This window comes from Scylla paramamosain, chromosome 13 (genome assembly GCF_035594125.1).
Source record: "Scylla paramamosain isolate STU-SP2022 chromosome 13, ASM3559412v1, whole genome shotgun sequence".
Classification (NCBI taxonomy): Eukaryota; Metazoa; Arthropoda; class Malacostraca; order Decapoda; family Portunidae; genus Scylla; species Scylla paramamosain.
Genome location: NC_087163.1, coordinates 1,228,109 through 1,255,000, shown reverse-complemented (window position 1 = coordinate 1,255,000; position 26,892 = coordinate 1,228,109). Strand labels below are relative to the sequence as shown.

General features: G+C 40.6%; 2 protein-coding genes across 2 annotated transcripts in view; one reads left to right on the top strand and one right to left on the bottom strand.

Annotated features, from left to right (window-relative positions):
• LOC135106289 (collagen alpha-2(IV) chain-like) overlaps positions 1-1,491 on the bottom strand; it is a 129,972-nt gene extending 128,481 nt beyond the window's left edge. Inside the window, exons 1-2 of the mRNA XM_064015152.1 lie at positions 1,251-1,491; positions 1,035-1,074 (exon numbers count right to left, since the gene is read on the bottom strand). Of these exons, the coding sequence (XP_063871222.1) occupies positions 1,035-1,074; positions 1,251-1,252 (42 nt within the window). The 5' untranslated portion in view covers positions 1,253-1,491. The remainder of the gene's footprint in view (positions 1-1,034; positions 1,075-1,250) is intronic.
• A 251-nt stretch (positions 1,492-1,742) lies between these two features.
• LOC135106290 (collagen alpha-5(IV) chain-like) overlaps positions 1,743-26,892 on the top strand; it is a 46,519-nt gene continuing 21,369 nt past the window's right edge. Inside the window, exons 1-16 of the mRNA XM_064015153.1 lie at positions 1,743-1,935; positions 5,661-5,784; positions 6,313-6,537; positions 7,439-7,605; positions 9,366-9,475; positions 9,685-9,738; positions 13,208-13,454; positions 14,712-14,988; positions 15,379-15,555; positions 17,514-17,678; positions 19,534-19,695; positions 21,265-21,428; positions 23,325-23,428; positions 23,882-23,985; positions 24,196-24,389; positions 25,478-25,684. Of these exons, the coding sequence (XP_063871223.1) occupies positions 1,846-1,935; positions 5,661-5,784; positions 6,313-6,537; positions 7,439-7,605; positions 9,366-9,475; positions 9,685-9,738; positions 13,208-13,454; positions 14,712-14,988; positions 15,379-15,555; positions 17,514-17,678; positions 19,534-19,695; positions 21,265-21,428; positions 23,325-23,428; positions 23,882-23,985; positions 24,196-24,389; positions 25,478-25,684 (2,571 nt within the window). The 5' untranslated portion in view covers positions 1,743-1,845. The remainder of the gene's footprint in view (positions 1,936-5,660; positions 5,785-6,312; positions 6,538-7,438; positions 7,606-9,365; positions 9,476-9,684; positions 9,739-13,207; positions 13,455-14,711; positions 14,989-15,378; positions 15,556-17,513; positions 17,679-19,533; positions 19,696-21,264; positions 21,429-23,324; positions 23,429-23,881; positions 23,986-24,195; positions 24,390-25,477; positions 25,685-26,892) is intronic.

Below are 26,892 nucleotides of genomic sequence, written 5' to 3'. Positions count from 1 at the left end.
TTCTTCGTCCAGAAAGTCGCTCACAACAAAACGCACACAATCACGTTCCCCACTTCCTCTCTCTCTCTCTCTCTCTCTCTCTCTCTCTCTCTCTCTCTCTCTCTCTCTCTCTCTCTCTCTCTATCTATCTATCTATCTATCTATCTATCTCTGTGAAAGTAGGAACAACCCTAAGGATTGCTAAATAAAATGAGACTGATTTAGAATGAGAATGGATAGGAGCTTGAGCTCCTATCGTCTGATTTCTGGATAAGACAAACTCTTCACACCAAACACCCCACCATCTTATTGCTCACGGGGGACAGTCCTGAGTGGTCGCAAACCCCAAGTGCCAAGTGACCGACCATTCCATTCAGCTTATAGCTCACAGTGACACTGATCTATGGGTAAACCTGACATTTTCCATGTACTGCACATCAAATCCCGTTGCTCGACACGTCACTGGAAAAATCCTTAACGATCAAATCGGGATTCATATACATCTGACGAGCAGCAGGCGAGAGCGGTCTCCCCTAAGCTACGAATCGGTGTGTGTATGTATGTGTGTGTGTGTGTGTGTGTGTGTGTGTGTGTGTGTGTGTGTGTGTACACCTCTCTTCACTCACTCCGTCGACCAGTCATGCACTCGCTCTCTTCCATTCACACACAATTTTCCTACGTACTCACTCAATCACCTTTCCTTTCATTCACTGTTCATTCATTTATCGACTCCTCTCTCTCTCTCTCTCTCTCTCTCTCTCTCTCTCTCTCTCTCTCTCTCTCTCTCTCTCTCTCTCTCTCACTAGTGTACTTCACAACTAACATTTCCATATGATAAACACCAGCGAAGGACACGGTGTTGGGATACACACACGGGTCATGGCGGTTTCCCGGAACATAACGCACACTTCTCATTACGACAAATGTGTGTGTGTGTGTGTGTGTGTGTGTGTGTGTGTGTGTGTGTGTGTGTCATGTTAGCAATCTCTCTCTCTCTCTCTCTCTCTCTCTCTCTCTCTCTCTCTCTCTCTCTCTCTCTCTCTCTGGGTACTTACCGAAGCCGCTGAGTGGAAAACGGCGAGGAGCAGAAGAAACCTGCAAGGGAGAGGAAACTGGAATCAAACAGGGATAATTGGATATTGCCCTAAAATTCTCTCTCTCTCTCTCTCTCTCTCTCTCTCTCTCTCTCTCTCTCTCTCTCTCTCTCTCTCTCTCTCTAAACGGCGGTACAGGTCACAGCGTGGCGCCGCACTAGAGCCTCGCACACTTACATAGCTGAGCCCCTTGGCAGGGGAGGGAAGCCGGTAACCTCATGCCTCCTGCGAACGTTCCCATCTTGACTCCTTCACACAGTCAGCATGCTAGAGTGAACCAAGGCGACGCGAACCCAGTGCTGTCTCTACTGAAGAGGCGCAGTGCACGACACGCACGGAACCTCAAAGACCACTGCAGCAGGACAGCGCGCGCCCAACGTGCCCCGCGGACGCTCGCACCCACTCTGACCCTGGCCTGGCATGGCCCCCGCAAGCCAGGCTCACAAAACCTCCTTGCCAAACACCTCTTCCATACCCATCTAGTAACCACAACAATCACAACTCAATTTGGTCAGCAGTCACTACATTAAGTTCTTCCGAACAACCTTGTTTCTGTAACTTTATCAGCTACTGAGTTGTGGAAAGACGATGAAGTGATGTACAGGCCACAAGCTTAAAAAGAGCGAGATGGGCACCCAGGCGGCGAAGCAAGCGGGGCAGCGGGGCAGAGCGCAGCACAGGGCAGTTTGTGCAGTGTCAGGGACGGGTAGGCTACGTCGCTCTAGCTCGCTGGCATGGTTCGACACACTCCGTGACTCCCACGCTAGTAACCATGGCGTGGACGGTCACAAGCCAAGCGATACGCCTCACCGTCACGCTCCTCTTGGTGCTTCTTGGAGCGACTCCTGACACTCTGGCTAAGGTGAGCTGGCCTCTACATTTCCCCCTACCTATTGACATTAAGGATACTAAGCTGCTAGTGTTGTCAGTTATAATAATAATAAAAAAAAAATAATAATAATAAAAATGATATGCATGATTATTATAATCATTGCTGTTTATGTTCCTGTTGTTATAGCGATTGTTACCTATCTTAATGTTATTCTTATTATTATTATTTGCATTACAATCACGACCGCCATGTCCGCGGTGTCTGCCACAAAGGCGTTGACAAGAGCGCCGCCTCAGTACTAGCCATTTTAGTAACAAGGGTCGTCCCGTCGACCTAAAGACTTCTCGCGTCATAGTGCCTGCGATGTATGCGCGTCACAGGCACTGGTGACGATTCATGCGAGGCTGCTGGTGGCGCGGGCAGTACGGCAACCATCCCTCCCCCCTACCCCTCAGTGGCCTGCACCCGTCCCTCCCCTCAGCCCTCGCGAAGGCGTGGTTAGTAGGCATGGCTTGCCTTAACATTTTCGTTCGGGGTCTGCCGTGGAGTAGGCTACATTCCTCCATGCCCCAGCCAGCCAGTGCCTGGTCTTACTCTGATGCCTCTCTCCTTCCCTCCTTCCTGTGTCATAGTTCCCGCAGTAAGGCAGGCCAAGAAGAGGGAATCCGTGAGACCTGGCCATGCATGCAATCTTGCTTTTGTATCTCTCTCGCGTTCACGTGCCACAGTGTGTGAGATATAAGTAACGCAATTCGTCGATGCAGTGTACCTAAGCAAATGGAGAGTGACTTGTAGAATGAAGAATAAGTTTGGCTCAACATAGGAGTCACTATACCACAGTATGTTCGTTCATCCCACACTGTGCCTCATGTAGCCATGCCTGTAATATTATTTCCATCTAAATATTCTATAACTAAAATCCAGAGAGAGAGAGAGAGAGAGAGAGAGAGAGAGAGAGAGAGAGAGAGAGAGAGAGAGAGAGAGAGAGAGAGAGAGAGAGAGAGAGAGAGAGAGAGAATGCAAAACATGAATAGGAAGAATAAATAAAAAGCCAGATCAAATAAATGAAAACATCGCTGGTCCCTCCCCTTAAGACACAGCCTGATGTAGGTTGACGCGCACTACTCACTAATATGGCCTGACTTGCGAACGTACATAGTATGTGCGTAAAGCCAACATTATGGCTCGGGAGATCCAAGGGAGTCCTACACCCTGGTATAAGGAATAGTCTACCCAGCACCATCAACATCGAAAACGAATCCTGCTGCGTGGAAGAAAACGACTCTGGGAGTAGTGGCTAAACTATTATCTGCCACACTCCCCACTCCTACTGACATCCTATGCTTCGTTTTTTTTTTTTTTTTCTCCAGTCTCCCCTCTCAAGCTACGCTTAGGAACAATAAACGATTCCTGTTCTCTTCACAATTCACGCCTAAATACTTCCTGACTGCCACGTACTTGCGTACAAATACGCCAACCAGGTTCCCCACGAACACACCATTTCATTCGAGATGGCGAGCACAGCGCCTTACTCCTAGCTCATCGTTCTTCCTGGTCTGGCATTCACATCAACTGCCTTACTAGCAAATCAGCAAGAACTGAGAATGTTTGGACGGCTCATGTGTTCTGTCAGACACCAGCTTCAAAAAATCACTTGTCACCTCGCAGGCCACTGTACCATCACGAGAGCCTTGTGTTTGACAAGCTTGCCGTATAGGAAACATTCAGAGTCTTTTCTTCGTAACGTTTCGGGAATTACAGGAATTACATTTTCAGAGAACACTAAAACAAGTAAAAACAATAATAAAAAATAAAAGATCTGTGTGACAAAGCGACTGTACTCCGAGCAGAACGTGCAGCAAGTATGTGTGTGTGTGTGTGTGTGTGTGTGTATATATATATATATATATATATATATATATATATATATATATATATATATATATATATATATATATATATATATATATATATATTATCGATTGACAAATCACCGAGTCTCTTGAAGCTTCGGGATGCTTCTTAGGTTTCTCCATTTCAGTCGTGTTATTATTTTTTACCTGTTTATATATATATATATATATATATATATATATATATATATATATATATATATATATATATATATATATATATATATATATATATAAACAGGTTAGAAAATAACACTTGATTTGGTGAGGACGAAGCGTCCCGGAGCTTCAAGCGACTCGGTGACTTCTCAGTCGATAATATATATATATATATATATATATATATATATATATATATATATATATATATATATATATATATATATATATATATATATATATATATATATATATATATATATATACTGTGACATTATAAAGCATGATTCATTATCCACGAATAATACTATAATATACTCTGCTTTGGTAGAAAACAATAATAATAATAAAATAGAATGAAATATGAAAAGTATCCAGTGCACTTGCTATTTTGTATGTCCCAGGCCATATTATGGCCAGGGACATACAGAATCTTCAACCATCGGACAATTCTGATTATTGGATATTATTTTGATTGTTTCCCTCAAATTATCCAGCAGTGCAGCAAGGTTTTACTATTTACTGTGGATATATAATTTATGATCAGTGCAAGTCATTGGAACAAACTTACTGCGTTTTTTTTTTTTTTTATTGATTAACCTATTTATTTTTGCAGGTACATATTGCGCTATGCACCTGAAAATGAGCGAGTTATTTTGGCGTAGTCATAAATTTCACGAAATTAAATCCTGACAGTACAATGATAGTTAAGAAATGATGTGATACTTCCCTCGAGTTACAGTTACACCAGAAGTGTTTGCATGCTTCCCTCAACGCTTCATTTTTAACACATTCCATCCCTTTCAATAGTACACACAGGCAGCAGTTGGCTACCTACATTTCATGAGGAGTCTAGTATTTCCCCTTCTCTTGGCACTGTAGTGATGCAGAGAATTTGCAAGCAAGGTCTTTTAGCACTTGACAACCTCTTAACTATTATAGTATGAGTACTGTCTGGAGGTAAAACTAGACACATCATGAGTGAAACATTAGAGTACTGACAGGGCGTTCAGGATCAACTAAGGCACGAAGTGTCTGATAACATTAACCTGATTCTGGCTTGTCCAGATCTACATCCAGATAATTTTGCTGTTCCTCCTAAGAAATTGGATCCTGAGGGCTAGGATACTGAGTGATATGAAGATTTTTTTTATATTACTGGTCTTCATTATTTCATTTCAGTATTATGAGGTCAAGAGGAACAAAGTGATTACTTAGGGACAGAGTATGTTAAATGATCTGATGCATCAGATGCAGTCATTTCCACTGAGCTCAGCTTCCAGCAAGCTCCCTTTGCCACCTGTTTCATCACTCTCTCTCTACTTGAACCACATAAAATGGCCAATGATATCATTAATGTATTTACCAAAGTTATTTTACTGTTAACATAAAAAAGTTTCTTGATCTTCTCAATGAAAAGAACATTCAGCTACCTTAGTCTTCATTTGCATTTGCAGTGCTATAAATGAAGTAATTATGTATTAGCAAAGGAAACGATTATGTTTTTGGACCACTCCACCCAAAGTGGTCTAAATTTGCTGACAATGAATTTATAAAAGATGTAATATTGGTGTAATGTCTTAATGTTCCTTAAGATGTATATGGTGCCACATATGCTCAGTCATCAGCATCAGCAGGTTGCAGGTTGTCCTTCACTTCACACAACCTTGCCATGCATTTCAGAAGTGTCTCAACTGTTACACATGCATCTGTGAAGGTCAGAAAGGAGTCACTGGGGCGCCAGGACTCACCGGACTGCAAGGCTCCACTGGCATCCCAGGAGACCAGGGGCCTGAGGGACCACCAGGTAGGATACAAGGGGACTGAGTACCATCAAATAGGAAACTTGGGAATGGGATACAATAGATAGGACACAAAGATATTTGTTCATTGTAGTCCCTTAATCTATATAGTCACTTCTGCATCCTTGATTAAGTGCTTGTCATGGAGTTTAGAGAAAACATAATTAATTTTTCATTTCAGATTCACATGTAATTTGTCCGCTTTATCTATGTTGTTGCTTACTCTGAGGCTTAGATTACCCCCAGAGTTCAGCATCCTCCACTTTCTGTCTTCTTCACTCATTAATCATGGCACTCATATCAGCCTGTGGAGCACATGTACATATGATCACAAATACAAATTTTCCCACAATCCTACTTCATTAATTCAGCATCTCACATCTGAGTTCTGACTTTTGCCCTTTCACCACTCATACTTTGTTCTTCACTTTTTATCTGCTTCCTCCTACACCTCATTCTTCATTCCTCACCCTCACTCCTAACTTACATTCAAAAACCATTCCTCACCATCACCTGTCTGTCTCGCTCAACAGGTCCTTCTGGCGTGCGTGGTGACTTTGGTGACCATGGAGCAATAGGGGAGAAGGGCAGTCGAGGGACCATGGGCATGCCAGGGTTTCCAGGCACAGCAGGCATCCCTGGCCTGCCTGGGCTTGATGGGCCAGCAGGGGAGGATGGGCCACCAGGGTGCAATGGTACAGATGGGGCACCTGGCCCTGATGGACCACCTGGAAACCCAGGGCGGCCTGGACCACCAGGTCAGTTACTCAACTAAATATTATTCATAATTGTATCCTGCCTATTTTTACTGCTGGCAACAACTTATTAATAATTGCAATATTTTGTGGTATTAAGGTAGTTATGTGGCTTTGTCCAGCCAGCCCTGTCTATAGTGCTGAAGGTCAGAAGGGTTTTTCTACTCAAAGTCCTAACTCAGCTGGCCTGAGAACACTCATGACTGAAGATCAAGAAATATTCCTTGGTTCTTGATTAAGTCTCTCTCTCTCTCTCTCTCTCTCTCTCTCTCTCTCTCTCTCTCTCTCTCTCTCTCTCTATCTGTTTGTGTGTGTGTGTGTGTGTGTGTGAGTGTTAAATTTTCATCGAATTTAGCATATGGATAATGTTGAGTTTTCAGAGTAACTGCTTACCCTTCAGTGAAAATTCTTTAGGAGTTTGAGCAGGTTACATTATCAATGAGCAAGTGAATAATATGCATGTGTGTGTGTGTCTGTCTCATTCACTTACGATCGTCTTCCAGTCACCCAGCCGGCTATTCCCTTACGGAAAAAGCTCAGAGCTCACAGTGACCAACCTTTGGGTAGGACTGAGACCACTCACACACCACACACTAGGACAGTGAGGTCACAACCCCTTGGGTTACATCCCCTACCTACTTGCTGCTAGTTGAACAGAAACTACAAATTAAGAGATGTGCCCATTTCCCTTGCCATGCCTGGGACTTGAACAAAGGCTTTCTTGGTTGTGACCTGAACTTGATGACCACTACATTATGCAGCGTGCACGTGTGTGTGTGTGTGTGTGTGTGTGTGTGTGTGTGTGTGTGTGTGTGTGTGTGTGTGTGTGTGTGTGTGTGTGTGTGTGTGTGTGTGTGTGTGTTATTGTTCAGTAATGAAAGGGAGAATACCCCCATGTCCTCAGGCCCTCCTGGACTGAGAGGTCCTGTGGGAGATTCTGGAGATGGCGGCTCTAACTCTCCGGGCATTAAGGGAGACCAGGGAGATTTTGGCCTTGTAGGTGTGAGGGGTTTCCGAGGCCCACCAGGACCTAGGGGACCAAGAGGAGATTATGGCATTCCCGGCCTCAAGGTGGGTGTGCCCTGCATTGCCTTTCTACCATCACACACAACAAAAATTAGTATATACCTAGTTGGCATTCTCTGCAGCTTCTATTTAAACAGTAAATAAAGTGCATTTTATCTGAACCAAAATTCTTTAAATGTTGCTATTCCTTAAGATTGCAGAACATAATAATGCAAACATTCAAAGGTACTTGAGTTTTTATATGTAAAACACCAAAATATTTTCAAGGCTCCCTACCACGCCAGAATATTAGCGAAACCAATTTTTTTTTTTTTTTAATTATACTTATAATAAATTTAGAAGTGGGGTGAGGAAGTAGTGAGGAACATAAAAGTCACAGATAATAAATTGAAAGAAAACAGCTTAAACATGAAGTGGCTACCAAACCAAGCTTCCTTCTTTCAATCCATAACTCTCACTCGCTGCATCTCCATCACCCACCAGGTTGCTGGCTTATCATCGGCCACACTCTCCTTGCTTCTTTCTTTCTTTATTTTATCTAGGCTAGTGTTGTGCTAAGGTTGTGATGTAATTGTAAAAATGTAAACCCAAGGTAAGTCTCAAGGCTGGGAGCTTGTTGTTTCCAAATATTAATATCAAAATGAACCAACCTTGTGGAGAAGTTAGAGGTTAGAACCATAGTGATGGAAGTAGGAAAAGTGCTAGGAGGTATGAAAAGACTTAGTATGAATGTAAAAAGAATATTGTATGAAGGAATAGTAGAGCCTAATGTACTGTATGGTGCTAAGACTTGGAGTATGAGTAGCAGACAAGAGATTAAATGTAATGTAATGGTGATGTTATGTCTAAGGAGTTGTGTGGAATAACCCAGATAGACAGAGTAAAAAATGAGGAAGTGAGACAGAGAATGGGTGTTGTGAGAAGTTTGGCAGGATGGACAGAATAATGGGTGCTGAGATGTTCTGGACATATTGAGAGAATGGAAGATGATAGGCTAGTAAAGAAGATAGAATGTGTGAGGTGTAAACTTGTGAGGGAGGCCATGTAAAGGATGGATAGATAGCATAAGGGAGGCCTTAAAGGGAAGAGGACTGACACTGAAGCATAGTAGAATGATTGTGTGTGCCAGAAGTGAATGGAAGGCAGTTGTGAGTGTGTGAGGAATGATGCAGCCAGGTTGCCTCCAAGGGAAGCACCATACATTGATAATCTCACACAAATCTAGGACAATTGAGTGTGGTAGTGAAGAGTATTTTGGACCAAAGTGTCCAAGTTGTGCAGGTGATCCTCATAAAATGAGGGCAGGAGTATTTTCTCTTCTCCATTGGGTGCCAAGGGGCTAAGAGCATGGTGTGAATGAGTGTGAGTGTGAAAGGGACTAGTAGAGGGAACACATGGTAGACAGGGGCCAAGGGAGTGGTAAACGGTTCTTTTCCAACACTCACAAGCTTGTCTCTGTCATTTGAATCGTCATACATCACCATACAGCCTGGATGTGTTAGCAGGAGGATGCAGGAAGGCACACATTTAAAATTTTGTAATTTTACTTGCCATGGACTGCCATGGACTGAAGCTGATATCATTGGATTTTTGCACTTGTATAAAGGAAGTAGTTCCTAATTTAGACATCTCATATCATTGGTTTCTTGTATAACAGCTGCTCATATAACAGGACCTCCCTGTATATGTACATATGTCTGTATTTTCAGTTTTTTCACATAAAAGATGGTTGCTAAAAGGAAGGCAGGTTATTGTGAAGCTAACATTGTGGAGGTTCAGTGCAATGACAATGTCACCTTCCCCAGGGTGTTCGTGGAGAGTTGGGTGAGAAAGGTCTTAGAGGAGAACAAGGAGGCCAAATTGATATTCCCAGTGACGCTTATGAACAGGGACAAGAACGATTCCCTTGGATAGGGTGAGTATTCCCCCTGTCAAGTTTTAAGGGGAAAATTGGCTTCACCAAGTATTTTTGAGAATGATCCCTATAGCTTCTCAGTGCATAATATTGTACAACATAGCATTTCTTTCAGGATCCAAAGGTCATTATTAATCAATATTTACAGTTTGCTTTTATGTGGCAAATATGTCACAAGCAATAGTTGATGGAGAACAAATTATTTCCAGTGATCCTGGTCAACGAGGAGAAAAGGGCGCCCCTTCAAGATATGACATTTATGGGTGAGTATCCCTCTTATCAAACTTTTTAAGGTAAAATTGGCTGTATCCTCAATTAGTGTATTTTTGAGAATGATGATTTACTATGTGGTAATCAATGGGGAGTGAGGTGGCTGGTGCATGTGATGAAGCTATGGGACAAGGTACTAGAAGATATATGGAGGTTGATTATGATTAATGAGTTTAAGTTTTGGATTTCAGAAGAGTCAATAATGAATGCAATATTTATAATGAGGCTAGTGTAGGAGAAGTATGATAAGAAGAGAAAACTTTTCTCACATTTTTGTTATCTGAAGAAGGCATTTGACAGGGTTCTGAGAGGCAAATGAATAGGTGATCAGGAATTAGAAAGAGCCAGAGAAGTTTATTAATTTGGTGATGACTTTGGATATGAACACAAAATCAAGTGTAAAAACTGGAGCAGGAATACTGGATGAGTTTGAGATAGGAGTGGGAGTCCATCAGGAATCTGCTCTGGGTCCTATGCTGCTTGTTTTAGCAATGGAGGAGGAAATGGAGAAGGAAAGAAGAGGATTAGCTGAATTATTTACATGGATGATGTGGTGATAACAGCAGAAAAAAAAAACTAAGAGGCTCACCAGATGGAGGATTAGGATGGAGAGGTGAGGCCTGAGGATTAACATTGAGAAGAGAAGGTAACAGCAGCAGGGAAGTGGGTGGGAGTAAGGCTGAAAAAAGGTAGATGTCCATGCAGTGTTGTGCAGAGGTGTTGGTGCTGATTCCATCCTGTGCATACAATGTGGGAAGCAGTGCCACAAAAGATGTTCAAGATTGGGATATGTGAATCAAGAGATTTGCTGGTATGTGAGAATGGAGACCAGGAACAAAGGTAGGAAGAAGAGACACTGGAGGAAGATAGATGGATATAATCTATACCCAGTGTACCAGTTATGGTACCTGGGAGAGATGTCTTGTGAAACTGAAGTTAAAGTTACAGGAAAACCAAACAAAGTAACTTTGTGGAAAAAATGGAGAGGGATAACAAATTTGCTGGTCAACTAAAAAATACTGTTAGATGACTGGGCAAATATCTATTGTTCATATGAGACTGGTGTCGTGCAGTGCATAGACATGGCCAATAATGAAAGAGAAAATGGCAGCAGATGCTGTGACATGTGGAGGTATAAGAATTAGGAAAGCAGACCATCTAATAAGAAGATGAGATGTTAAGTGGAGGATATGATAAATGTGCTGGTGAATAGATTGATGTGCTATGTACACATCAGGAAGAGAGAGAAGGGCCATATACTCAAAAGAATATTTAGGCTAGAAGTAACTAGAAGGAGACTAGTGGAAGACCTATGAGGACTTGGAGACAGTGTGTGGAGGGAGACATGATAAGGACAATCATCACAGAAGATAGTCTATGGCTGACTCGGCTGTTTTGACGTAAATGAAATCATTTAAATCAATGAAAAATCACAATTTAAATAAAAGTAGTCTTTTTTAAATACAGTACTAAAATTACATTTCTAATGAATGAGTTGACTGAATTTTTAAGCTGCCCCAATATCTGCTTTTGATATGTAAAAATTATTACTCTTGATTTTTAAAAATCCTATTGATATTAGTTAATCACTTTCTTTCAACTTCTAAATTCTACTAGTATTTGTAAAATGTACTTTAGTAATTAGTACTTGTTTCAAGTTATAATGGTCTACTCTTTTTTAAAGTCATCTCTCTCCATTTTCAAGTTGTACAGCTCTATGCAAGAAAGACTTAAATTCAGTTTTGAGAAAATCAAATATGTATAACATATTAGTGTATTATATTCTGCTGAAGTTCTTTCTCTTAAATCATATGTTTTAATTATACAGGTGTGATTAAACTTTCAAGTTCCAATTTTGATATTAAGAAATCATGTACTCATTAAAGAAGCTTATAAGGTGAAAGATCTTTGAAGTTATTGTATAACTACTTCCTTCACTCTGAAGGCTTATGGACCTGATGGGGTCCCTCCTATTGTTCTCTGAAACTGTGCCTCCGTGCTTGCACTCTGCTTAGTCAAACTCTTTCAACTCTGTCTATCAACATCTACCATTCCTTCTTGCTGGAAGTTTGCCTACATTCAGCCTGTTCCTAAAAAAGGATGACTGTTCTAATCCTTCAAATTACCATCCTATTGCTTTAATTTCCTGGCTCTCTAAAATTTTTTAATATATCCTCAACAGGAAGATTCTTAAACATCTATTACTTCACAACCTTCTATCTGATTACCAGTACGGGTTCTATCAAGGCCACTCTACTGATCTTCTGGCTTTCTTTACTGAGTTTGGTCATCCTCTTTTTAGAGGATTGCTATTGCCTTAGATATATTAAGAGCATTTGATAGTCTGGCACAAAGCTTTTGACTTCCAAACTATGTGCCCTCCTATGGATTCTATCCTGCTTTGATAGACAGTCACCATTCCTTTCCTAGGTCTGTTAACAGACCTAGGATAAACAGGATAAAACACTCTCTTCCTATTATTCATCAATGATCTAAACCAAACTTCTTGTCCTGTCCACTCCTAAGCTGATGATACCATCTTACACTTTTCCATGTCTTTTCATAGACATCCAACCCTTCAGGAAGTAAATAGCTCATACAGAGAAGCCACAGAACACCTGAATTCTGATCCCTCTAAAAGTTCTGATTGGGGCAAAGCAAACTTAGTATTGTTCAATGCCTCAAAAACTCAATTCCTCCATTTCTTACTTGGCACAACCTTCCCCTGTTCTTCATTGACACTCAACTGTCCCTCTCTTCTGCACTAACCATACTTGGTTTGTCCTTTACGTATAATTTAAACGGGAAACTTCACATCTCATCTCTACCTAAAAAAGCTGTTATGAAGTTAGGCATTCTGAGTCATCTGCCAGTTTTCCTCATCCCCCAGCTGCAAACTTTGTACAGAGACTTTATCTCTCATGTATGGAGTATGCTTCACATGTATGGGGGTGTTCTACTCACACCACTCTTTTAGACAAGATGAAATCAAAAGCTTTTTGTTTTATCAACTCCTCTCCTCTAAGTGACTGTCTTCAGCCTCTCTCTCTCTCTCATTGCTGCAGTGTTGCATCTTTTGCTATCTTCTACTGGTATTTTCATGCTAACTGATCTTCTTATCTTGCTAACTGCTTGCCTCCCCTCCTCCTGTGGCCTCACTGCAAAAGACTTTTTTCCTTCTCTCACCCCTATTCTGTCCACTGCTCTAATGCAAGAATTAACCAGTATTCTCAGTCATTCATCCTTTTCTCTGATAAACACTGGAACTTCTTGCCTGCTGCTGTATTTCGTCCTTCCTACAACTTGAACTCTTTCAAGAGGGAGGTTTCAAGACACTTATCCTTGAGTTTTTGACGACTGTTTTTGACTGTTTGGGATCAGCACTCAGTGGGCCTTTTTTCTTATATTTTGTTGGCCTTGGCTAATAGTGTGCCTCATTGGTTGTCACTCCTTGCTCAACAGAATTACTACACAAGACATCAAAGGAGACAGGGGTGATGATGGAGATAAAGGTGTGGATGGCCTACCTGGTGAAGATGGCTTAAAAGGTGAGAAAGGTGATGCTGGAGAGAAAGGCACCAAGGGTCAACCAGGATCTGAAGGACAGAAGGGCAAGCTTGGGCGTCAGGGGCGAGCAGGGCCACAGGGACTTAAAGGCTTCAAGGGTGCACCAGGAGTAGCTGGATTCGCAGGACCTAAGGGGATGAAGGTATTGTGACTTACTTTTGTTTATCACATGCATGTGTACATGCATGCATACTGTACATATACACACAATGAAGGTTTTGAAATAAGAAAAAGTGCAATGACACATTTTAGAGTGTGTCCTTTACATAGCATCAGAAACTATGAAATTATGTTGGATCACTGGTATGGACAAGGTTTCAAGATTGTGACACAAATCCAGAAGATTAATTACCTACAAGTGAAGACTGTCAGAAGCACAAAGTGCAACATTTGATGGATTTGATGATGAATAATGTACAATATTCTCATTTCTTGTTATGAGAATTACCTGAGAGAGACAGCAAAAAAAAAAAAAAAAAAAAAAGAGGATATACAGATGAAATGAGATTTACAAATGAGTTGTGTTCATAAAAATTTTAAAAGTTGAAAATTCATCTCTTGCCATCTTCCACCACTATTTTCATGCTAACTGCTCTTCTGATCCTGCTAACTGCATGCCTCCCTCTCCTCCTGTGGCCTTGCTGCACAAGACTTTCTTCCTTCTCTCGCCCCTATTCTGACCACCTCTCTAATGTAAGAGTTAACCAGTATTCTCAATCATTCATCCCTTCCTCTGGTAAATTCTGGAATTCCTTCCCTCCTTCTGTATTTCCTCCTTTCTATGGCTTGAACTCTTTCAAGAGGGAGGTTTCAAGACACTTATCCTTGAATTTTTGACAACTGCTTTCAACTCTGGGGACTGTCACCTCAGTGGGCCTTTTTTTTTTCTTATAATTTTTTTTGCCCTTGGCCAGTGCCCCTCCTACATAAAAAAAAAGTAGCTAACAGATGCTAATAAATGTTGAACATCTGCCAATATCTGCCATTCCTTTAAAAACTTTCTATGAACTCCCACTTGCTTGTATAGATAAAGAAAAACCTATGTGCATCTACATTATTTTACACTTATTTGCTAAAGAAATGTTTACCTAATGCAATGTACTGTATTACTGCATAGTATTATACAAAATACTATAACAGAAGTTCTGAACATGCATACAGTACAGACAGTGTGTGTTGGCAGTGCTTGTCTTAAACCAATTGACTGACTGATATGATTTAAGGTGCTGCAATATCATGGTCATGTGGCACTGCTGTCAAACTGCCCACTGCATCCACTAGATTTGTTCAACAAATGCCAATCAAAATGCCAATGTTAAGTTGCCCACCACTGCCTTTGTCATTTCCATGTCATGGATTCAGAAGACAAACTGCAGCATTTCAGGTGTCTGTTCCCTAGGGTGAGTTTGGAGAGAATGGCCTCAATGGACGACCAGGTCCTGTGGGAGATGCAGGCCCTCCAGGAATTCCAGACCCAAGAGACACTACTGTATACAACGGTCCTCCAGGACCCCAGGGTATCACTGGGTCCCCTGGTCCTCCTGGAGAGGATGGTAATAATGGTCGGCCAGGAGGAGTGGGCCTGCGTGGTCCTCCAGGTTTTCCTGGAATTGATGGGGAGGATGGAACTCCTGGCTCTCCGGGACGCTCAGAGAAAGGCGATGCTGGAGATGACGGTGAGTATTGTTAGACTTTGGAACTGAAATAATAACAGGTGTCTAGAAATACAAAATTAGGCTGTCATGTCTTTTGTGATCCAGTAAAAATCATAATAGATCAGAGATATTGGACTGAATTTCTATTTTGATCTTATTTTTAAGGACATAAGAAAATAAGATAGATATTGTATATGTAACTGTCACAAGAGATTCTAAACATAGTTGGTGTGTAGATGTAGCCACTATATTTGCCATATCATTTCTCTTATATATGTAACTACTGAACATTTGATTTGTTATATCTTTGCCGTTTTTCTTGAAGAATGAGCCTTGATCTTTCTGGTATAGGAAAACTTATTGCTGATGATAATTTGCTGGTGTGTTTATTAATATCTTGCTTGTCCTCAGGATACCCTGGCTTTATTGGCCGGCCTGGACCACAGGGCCATAGGGGTCCACCGGGCATTCCAGGCAACAAGGGTCTTCCTGGGGACCCTGCTTACGGGACTAAGGGTGCAGATGGTTTCCCTGGCCGGCCTGGTAGAGATGGTATCCCAGGATCCAGGGGGTCGCCAGGACCTAAAGGTAATTCACCTCAAGTTTCACTAACTCATTTGTAGAATGGAAACTCATGGAATAGGAAGAAAAGAGAAAGCAGTAAGCTGTAAATTTTGTCAAGATATACCTAATTGCCTTTCAGTAGTGATCCCATGTATGATTTACCAATGAATATCAAGGGAAGATCTCATAAAATAACACTTAGGAATTGTTGTTCAAATTTACTGTTGTACACTCAAAAGTCAAAATTTAGAAAATGCATTAAAAATTCAGTGTAAGAAACTAATTACAGTGAACTCCCAGTTCATCATGGGGTTATGTTCCAAAGGCACCCACAAAGTACTAAAATCCACAATATATTGACTGTGGTTTAAAAAGAAGAAAAGAAACAAAAAGACAAAGCTGCTAATTAAACCACTCACCTCGTGGCAATAATGATGAATAACCGCCAACTTGGCGAATTAGGAACACACACTGTATGCACAACACACTGACCACCACCACCGACCCAACGATAACTAGAATGTTTGTACAACACTTACAAAACACACCAAACCACCACTACAAGGATAACAACCCATACATAATGTCGACTGGTGACAAAATCCTGCTTCTGCATGATTCCAACCACCCACCACCATCTAACCACCACTCAACAGTAACAGTAATTTACTGCACTCACACGAACATGGCAAACCACTGCCATCCCAAGTACACCAACCCACAAACAATGTGAGAATGGCAATGAAAATTACTGATTGCACAGCCAACCAACCAACACCAGCTGGTGCCCACTCCACCTGCCATTAACTGACTGTTGACGGTGATGGGATGGTGTGAACCGCGTCATTGCCTTCACCTGGCTGTTACCTTATCAGCAGGCAATGTTGCCAAATATACAAGTGCACCTTAACCCTTGTCTGGGTATTTCCTCAATGCAATGATTTAACTTGTATTTTATCAGATATAATAGCTGATTTTTCTGCTATAAAGTGGGATTTCCCACATTGTAAAAATAACTAGGTTCCAAGGAAAAAACATGAAAAAATGAACTGGTGATGAACTGCCGGGGTTTCACTGTATAGGGAGAGTATCTGTTCTATTTACATCTGATACCTGTACCAAATAACTTCCCCCCCATGACTGTGATAGGATTTCACAGGGAAGAAGCCCATCACCTCACAGGAGGATGGCTCTGAAATGATTGGGATTGCTATGATAACAGCAAACCAGATGAGAGATTTATGCTGTGATAAAGCAGCAACAATCAATGCTCAATAAGTGGTTGAGCTGAGACATCTCAATGTCCCAGAGCCAAAGCCAGCAGGTTTCACACCAACTGTCACCTACACCAGAGTTATCCATGTCCAGGCTCATCTTGAGAAGGGTGGCAGGGCTTTCTCTATCATCCATGACAAGAAAAAGTGCTCCTTCAGCAGGACTTGCTCACAGTTGAGCTAAACTCAGTACCAGTAGCCATTCATCCTCAGAAACTCAGGTGTCTCTTCAAGGCAGATTACAGAGAGTTAAACTATGAGATTGCTTTTGAAACTTTATATCAGTCTGGTGGTATTGAGATTAGTGCATTTGAGTTACAACCGAAAGGCCATTGACTTGAATGAGGCTCAAGTGAAAACAATTCAAAGGGCTGATTTTCTTTCATAATGTGGGCCATATTCATCTAGCAATGAACTGATGCAGGATATATATATATATATATATATATATATATATATATATATATATATATATATATATATATATATATATATATATATATATATATATATATATATATATATATATATATATAGATAGATAGATAGATAGATAGATAGATAGATAGATAGATATATAGATAGATAGATAGATTGATTGATAGGCTGATAGACAGATAGATAGATAGATAGATATACAGATAGATAGATAGATAGACAGATAAAAAGATAGAAAAATAAACCTCTAGAAAATTAATATCTTTCCAGGTCCCAAGGGATTCCCTGGTCAGGGAGTGGTGAAAATTATTGGGCCCAAAGGTCCCAAAGGTCTCCCAGGCCCACCGGGAGAGCCTGGCATCCCAGGTTTGGATGGGAAGAATGGCTTCCCTGGCCAGAAGGGTCCACAAGGAGACATCTGCATTCCAGCCGAGAGTGAGTACACTCATGCCATTCATATGCAGCTTTATTCCTAACACAGGCTCTTGTAATGTGTAATATTGAATAATATTTAGAGAACCCCAAGCAACTGAAAAGTTGAGCTGTGACAGGGATCGGTTGGCTATACAATGAAGGTGATACAACTCACTTTATAATTACACTATAAAATATGCCAACTTTATATACGAGTATATATATATATATATATATATATATATATATATATATATATATATATATATATATATATATATATATATATATATATATATATCCCTTTTTTAATTTTCATAAAAGCAACATTGTCACTTTTCCATATAGCCTTTAATTGTTGTTTTTATCACAATTTCCAATACAAGAAAGTACAATTTTTGTGCTTTTTCATACATTACTTAATTAACTTGTTTTTTTTCTAATGGATAAGAAGTAGTGTGCTTGCAAACAGCTCTCCAGCACATCTCTCTTTTCAAGTGATGTACACTCATCTCATTTATAATTCATGCCAAGTCAGGTTCATCAGTGGTGCGTGTGAATCTTATTCTGCACAATTCAAGCAATTTATTCCCATATGGAGTTTGGTTAATAGCCATAGTGTTGCACCGTGAGCACATATAAATACATAAAATAAACACACAATCAAATATATAAGAGTAAAGTGCACTTTACAAGTCCACATGCAAGGTAAAATACACAAGCTAAGTATGTAAACAAATGTATTGTAATGAATTGAAATGCAAACAGGTTAACAACTTCATAAAACTGTAAGTGATGGATGCAGTTGGTGTGATGGCAAATAAATGTGTGATAGCTCAGGGATTCCATCAACACAATTAGGGAACTGTCTACTCCTTCACATTATCAGTTGTGCATCCAGTTCATTCTCTTTGTGGGCTTCAGTCACAGCAGGATGAAGACACTTATTCTATGAGACACAGTAGGGTGTGGTAATTTGATACTTGTTATCATTAATAGGCTCACTGGGTGCTATAATGCTGATGTGTGTTCCACTGTTGAGATCAATGATGCACTTTGAATTAGCAGTGTTCTTGATTCCACCATGTTCCATTCAGCAAAATTTGGTGCTGGGGAACCTATTTATTAATTGCTGAATGTCCATTTTTGAAAGGGCATTCAGAGAGGCTGGTGGCTCAGCTGGTAGTATGTTATGATGGGCTGACATTATCACTGCTGCACAAATGCATTCTTCCAGTGGAAAGATACCACATTATAATCACCTTCTTTTCTAGGCTGGGTGGATTTCTCCTCTTGGTGTCACTCAGTAAGGTTCCCCTCACCAGGCTGCTACAGAATATCCCACAGTATCACCAGTATTTCCTGATATGTTCTGTATCAATGAGCTTATTCAGCACATCACTTCTAGGAAGAGTATTCTTTCACTGGACTTGCCATGGCTGTGGCACAGCCATGTTGAGGTGTTGACAACTGACAAGTGAATCATGAGTGACACCATGACAGAGTGAGCTCTGTCTTAACACCATGTACAGATTTGTGACACATGTTCACTGGTCTTAAAGAGTTCATGATCATTTTCTCAGTTATGATCAAAATGCTCCATTTTATTCATACTATGATGTGTTCACAAGTTCATGAGTGTGTCAGGAACATAGCCTCAAAGGCCTGTGTGTGGACATATGGCCTGAAGTACTGAAGTGTGTTTCCTTACTTTACACTTCAGAAAATGAAAACAATGTTGGTACTTGATTGTCAAGAATCTTTGTTTTTATTTGCACAAACCTCCTTATTTCAGCATATTACAACTTCAGTAGTAATCATAATATACCATGGCAGGAGTCACAGAACGTGCAATCATGAGTGTCATGACTTTCAGGGAGTCCATGTGAGAGGGGAGACACTGGTGACCCGGGTTCACCAGGGCTGTCTGGACGTCCAGGACCACCAGGGCTGGTGGGTCGGCGGGGCCCCAAAGGGGAGAGCGGCAATCCAGGACTTCCAGGAATGAGGGGAATTGATGGAGCTCCAGGCTCTCCTGGTGGGTCTGTCATGTGTGTGTGTGTGTGTGTGTGTGTGTGTGTGTGTGTGTGTGTGTGTGTGTGTGTGTGTGTGTGTGTGTGTTTGTGTTTACCTAGTTGCAATGATCATGCTGTTCTGTATTAATATCCACTAAGGTTATCCAACTTGGCCTTAATTCATAAGTTTTCACATTAACCAGTTCCTTCTCCAGCCCATTCCAGATTCCCACCACACTTTTTAGAATATTGTTCTTCTTCATGTCTCTTCTACACTTACTCCTTTTATCTTTCAATGTCTTCTAATCTTTCTTATGTCCCACGTCACTAGGTCTTTCTTGCCTAACACCTCCATTCACTCCACTGATGAGCTTATTAAGCATGATCTTCCTCCTTGAAATCTGAAATGTCTATCCATCAATCTATCACTTTCCTCCAAGAGTTGTATCCACCTGTCTTTTACAGTCCTCTTATAAATCTCAGCTACAACACTTGTCAGTGAAGCTGGTCTGTGGTTCATAGGATCTTTGTAAATTAGGACACTATGAGCTTTCTTCCTGTCCAGCAGGATCTTGCTCTTTGCCACTAATCTTACTATGACAAAGTGTATTATATTATGCCTGCCAATTGATTGCTACATTCCCTCAGTATCCAGCTTGACATTTTGTTTGGTCACGTGCTTCTTTTGCATCTTTTAATTTCACAAGTTTCTTGATTTCTTGAACTGTCACAAGTATTTCTCTATGGCAGTCTCTTCTCATTCCAGCCCCTTCTTGTTCTTGTGAAAATTGCATGGAAGCAATCATTCATGACTTCTGCCAATCATTGCACCATCTCATATTCCACACTGCATCTTTAATTTGATTATTCCATCTGAGTTTTAACTTACTGTTTACCTAGCTATGTATATAGAATAGTATTGGGTGATCCATGCATCTGTGCATCATATTTCTTTTAAAGTATTTTTTTCTTGCCTACATATCCTTAAGTATTAATTTTTGGCTTGTGCATAATTCATCAATGTCATGTCTTCTCCACCATTTCCATGCTTATTCCTTGTTTCCTTTCCATCTTCACACTTTTCATTAAACCAGCTTTTAATTATCATCCTTCTCTTCCCAATTTTTGGCATGTGTCACCTTAACCCCTCATAATATATCTTAAATAGCAGATTCTGCCTTCCTTCCATTCCTGTAGCTCAATTGAATCTGTCCCAGTCTGTTTCTACAAAGTATCTTCTTAATTTTGTAGAATTTGTTCTGCTGTAGTTACTTCTCCCGACATAATGGTCTTCTCTTGAAAATAATTTTTTCCTTCACTACAAATTTTATTAGCACATGGTCACTTTTACTTACAGGAGCATGGTATATAATGTAGTATTGTTCTACCTGAGACCTCTCATCTCTCTTTGTAACCCACTGTTGTCATTTCACCTCATTGTGATTAAAATCTCCCATTATAGTTAGGTTTTTGACTTTTACAAGTAATTCTTCTATACCTGTGTCATTTTGAGGGAGAGGGCAAGTTATTCTTAAACAGGATCTTCATGATCACTTTGATTTTTTTTTTTTTTTTGTGGTGGTGGTGTGCAGGGTACAGTGGAAGACCAGGCATGAAGGGTGAGCACGGTGATCTCATTCCTGGGAGACTGATGAAGGGCCGGCGTGGTAGTGACGGCGACTCAGGAATAAAGGGAACCAAGGGCATGGCCGGTGACTTGGGTGAAGATGGTCCTGTTGGTGATCGTGGTTTAACTGTAAGTGATTTACAGAAATACAGAGTATAAAGCCTCTAGCCTCCTTCCATGCTTCCTGCATTGCATGCATTCTTTGGAGCCAATCTTTTAAATGACAGGCTGCTGAATGCCCTGAAAGCTTGGATTGTCTGGCTGCACACTATGCAGCTGTCAAGATTCTTATGGTAATTATGAATTTAGAAAATCTCATTAGGATCACAAATTTATACATGAAACATAAAGCTATACTTCTGAAATCTGATTTCAAACAAATATACCTGTACAGTGGTCTCATGAAAATTTGTCTTATGTACATGCCTGTATTAACTGCCAATTTCTTAACTTCATTTCATGCATTGGCTAAGACAGCCTGCAAATATTAAAATATTTTCAGACTACCTACAACACTCAAAAAATTTTATGCATAAAAATGAAGGTAGCAAATACATGGAAGTTCATAGAATATCCAAAAGTTAGTTAATAAAAAATAGCAAAGTATAATAAAAATAATAAAAAAAGTCATATCAAGCCATTGTCTGCACACACAGCTAATGAACACTCACTGTTGATACCATCTCAAAACAACTGCATATGTTTTATATTCTTGACTAAATCACTTCATCATTAATTTTGGATATTTGTAAGAACCACTGAAAGCTAATACTAATCTTGGACTATCAGAACAGTAGATACAGAAACAATCAGTAAAAAATCATACTGAGCTATTGTTTACAGTTCATGAACATTCACTGCTGATATCACCTCAATTCTTCCACAGTTGGTGTTCACACTATTACTGTGTTATTTGGATGCAAAGCTGTGGACTTCATCACTAAATTCAAATGATAAACAATAGCTTTCTGATGTAAGCAGGGCACCCTCACACTCAGAGGTGGCAAGGGTGGTGGTGGCAGGGATGGCAGCAGCGGCAGCATATTCATTACCATCACTGTGGGTAGCAGGAGCGGTGGTGGTGGTGGTGGCCCACACCCTCCCCTGCATCAGTGTTACCTTGTGCCACCCACATCAGGGTTTTGAGTTCCCTGCATTACAGTGTGACTTGGAGGCAAATTGACATCCTGCGTTAAACAAGATTCACATTAAAGTATTGCAGGTTTGCAGCAATCTGACTGTACCTGTTTATTGGAAGTGACACATTAGACAATAATTGATGCACAATCTACTGTCAGATTTGCCCCATTTATCACCCATGCTGACTGTCTGTCCACTGAGCTGCTGCCATGTTGCATGGCAGTGACACACTCATGTGCAGCAACTCCATCATCTCACCAATATGGACTATTTCCTTCATGAATTAATTAAAGCAGAATGGAAGCCTGATTAGCCTGTAAATTGAAAGTTGAAACAAGCAAGCTGTTCAAGCCTTGGTGAGTTTGTAAAATGGGCTTTGAATGGCTGCTGTCATATATTCATTACTCTGTGATTTTTTATTGTTTTATTGTTTTGTATTGATTTCATAGTAATAGCATTTTAGATTTCATAAATATGAAAAGGTAATAATAATCACAAAAATGAGGCCTGTCATAGAAAATGCCGATTTAACACAAGATGTCTATGAGTGAACGCATTAGTGACCATGGTGCCAGAAATCAGAAAGCACCACCGCCACATGCCTTGCACATTGTGACACATTACCTTCCCACATTTTAATGGCATTATTACTGCTTTATTGATAAGTATTATTATGCATTATTAAGAAATTGATGAAATGGCATTGAGTAAATGTGAAATTATGGTCCTTTCAGCTGAAGCTACTGTACAGTAAGAACTGGCATTTGAATAAAGGAGTATAATACATAAATGCATTAGAAGAAAGCCATGAATGGTTTACAATACCTAATACAAATGGTGTCAGGAATGTTATTTTTAAAATGAAACCCTCACTTTCTCCACCAGGGATTTATTGGGGACAGGGGCATCCCAGGAGAGAGTGGCCTATATGGAGAGCGCGGTGACCCAGGCTTGTCAGGAGTGGCTCAGAGAGGTGATGCAGGAATCCCGTAAGTGTCTGCCTGTGTGTGCACAGTCTTTATCCATCACAAACCATTGTATTATTAATAAGCTGCTATTTCAGCAAACAAGAACTTTAGGGAAATGTATGACTTTTATATATATATATATATATATATATATATATATATATATATATATATATATATATATATATATATATATATATATATATATATATATTAAATGTCTTGCAGCATTATTGCCTCTATTTGTACTAGCAGTAGGAACAGATGACCTAAGAAAAGAGAGTTAATAATGTCAGAACAAGTGTACAGTGGCTTGCTGCCAAAGTGTTCGGTTTTTTCTTATTCTTCCAAGAAGCTATATCAAGTTTAAGAAAAGCATACATTTCTAGGCAAGAGTACTTCTTACTTGATGCACTTTCCATATAAAACAAACATGAAATACCAGCAGGCAACTAGAACATGTATATGTCACAGGGGAGTGGATGGCAACAAGGGTGAGCCAGGTGAGGTGGGCCTGCCAGGCATTCTTCAGTCTGATGAATACAATATCAAGGCCAAGGGGCCAAAGGGACCTCCAGGTATGTGTTGCATTACTTCCATCCATGTTCATGTAATACACATTAAATGAACATAAACACGGGAAAATGCATTCCCAAGACTTGTTTCAACTTGAGCAAGTGTGTATCTGTAACTAGTGACTCACTTCATGTGCTTGTGATTTTGAAGGAAAGTTTATGAAAAAGCAGTGTAATGTAATAATGCCAACAGTTCCTTCTCTGTGTTGTCAGGTGAAAGAGGGGAGAAAGGTTTCCCAGGCCCTGCTGGTGATCGGGGTAACGTGGGACTTAAGGGAGAGAGAGGTTCCTATGGAATATCCATAACAGGGTTTCCAGGTCCTAAAGGTTACCGAGGCATTCCTGGTGATGTAGGACAGACTGGTAGGAAAGGAGAGCGAGGAGACCCTGGCATTCCAGGAATACCTGTAAGTTGGCTCTTATGTATTGTCTTGTATAAACCACACATCTATTATATTTTCTTTCATTTTATTTTGTTTTGACTTTTCTTTTAGGACTGCCTGTTTACTGCTCCACTGGTGTGACTACCACTGTGAGTGCTTTGCCTTTCAGTGTGCCTCTCATACAAATTCGATAATCTTTGTTGAAATACAGGGAAGGGAGAAAGGGAAAAGAGAGTGAAAGCAGTATATGGACTGGAGCAAGTGGAGACTCTTCTGTTATAAGGAAATAATATACTCAGATGCCTATTGCAAGTAACTGGCATTTGAACAGATTATTACTGTACATTAAATGCAATTATTTGTTTCTTTGTAATATCTATGTCATCTTGGATGCCTACAGGAAGGCAATTTGTATGATGAATATTATTAACATTGTTTCTTAATTTGCAGAAAAGTTTATACATTTTCATGCTATCATACAACAAGCAACAGTGCTGTCAGCATGACTGGCCACATGTCAGTGCTGTCAGCATAACTGGCCACAGGCAACAGTGCTGTCAACATGATGGGCTACATGCCACAGTGCTGTCAGCATGACTGGCCACATACCACAGTGCTGTCAGCATGAATGGCCACATGCCACACTGCTGTCAGCATGACAGGCCACAGTGCTGTCAGCATGACTGGGCACATGCCACAATGCTGTCAGCATGACTGGCCACATGCTACAGTGCTGTCAGCATGACAGGCCAAAGGCAACAATGCTGTCAGCATGACTGGTCACATGCCACAGTGCTGTCAGCATGACTGGCCACATGCTACAGTGCTGTCAGCATGACAGGTCAAAGGCAACAATGCTGTCAGCATGACTGGTCACATGCCACAGTGCTGTCAGCATGACTGGGCACAGGCAACAGTGCTGTCAGCATGACTGGTCACATGCCAGTGCTGTCAGCATGACTGGCCACAGGCAACAGTGCTGTCAGCCTGATTGGTCACATGCCACAGTGCTGTCAACATGACTGGGCACAAGCAACAGTGGTCAGCATGACTGGTCACATGCCACAGTGCTGTCAGCATGACACATCATTTCAATCTGAATTGCACAACAGGGATTCCCAGGCATCAAGGGTGAGGAAGGTGAGGATGGCATCAGTGGACTGCAGGGTCCATCAGGAATACCAGGTCGGCCAGGACAAAAGGGTGAGCCTGGGTTGGATGGCTATGCTGGATCAAAAGGATATTTTGGATTGACTGGCCCACCTGGCTTCCGGGGAGCCAAGGGAGCCCCAGGAGAAGCAGGACTGCATGGCTCAAAGGTGAGAAAGGCAGCCTTTATTCAGAACACTTATCAGTCTCTGTTTCTTGTGCCTCATTTTAGTTGTATGTTTACCACATCTTCTAATCTGTTAGCAGCACACAGCAGATGAGAAGACTTTCATGACACCTTAAGCTTTGAGGAAACATTCCTGAGTGTCTTGTCAAGGGTTGCAATCCTCGAGTTTTCCATTGGTTAACAGTAAGATTTTAATTGTTTCAAAACATGAGACATTCCACCTCAAACATTTCTGCTTATACCAAAATGATTTCTCAATGTGCAATATAATGAACAGACTTTGATGTGTAGGAATAGTGAAGTCTGGAACTATGTCTGGACCTAAAAGTGTACAGGCTATATTAATACATAGAGCAAAACAAATTGTAACAATTTTCCTGTGTTTATAAGTGACAACAGCTATGTCTATGCAGCAAGTAGTACCACCAAATAGTAGCAGCAGGTTCATGTGCTAACTAAAATTAGAGCTGAATCAGTGACCAGGGAAATTAGAAGTTGTGCTAAGCAAAATTACAGCTGAATCAGTGACAGAAAATTAGTAAGATGTACCTGTGTAAAGTAGAACACAAAGTTAATAAGAACATGTGTCTCACATTCATGGGGGTGTGCTTCACATCTGAGTGCCACCTCACCACTCTATAAGTTCAGACCTCTTGAGAAATAGTGCAATGTTTGTGAAATTTTTCACATAATGCAGTGTACTGTGCTGATGCCAACATGCACATTTAATCATAAGTGCTTTGTAGCTACTATGACAACATTGTTGGTGGTTAAAGTTTTGTTTTCTTTTACCTTGGAACAAATATTTCTGTAATTATGTGATCTATTATTGTCTTCCAAAACCAATGCAATTTTACTTTTCAACGTGCCATCTGAAATCCAAAAAACAATTAATTAATCCAAATTGCATATGGTCCCAAGAACTGGCAGTAAAGGGTTGTGGGCCGGTGTGTAGTTTACCTCTTCTAGCAACCAAGCATTTCAAACTTTGAGCTACAACATATTATACCCTGTTGTTTCTCTGGTGACTGTGTTGTGAGTTCAGAAAGTAGTACATACATATATTGTAAGTCCACTGAGTGTGGACAATCTTCCTTTCTCAGTCCTTTTTGGCATCACTTAAATGCACATCCTTTTAAGCTAACTTAAGAGGTTGGACTATGAGACAGTCTTCTTGTAACTTACTTTGAT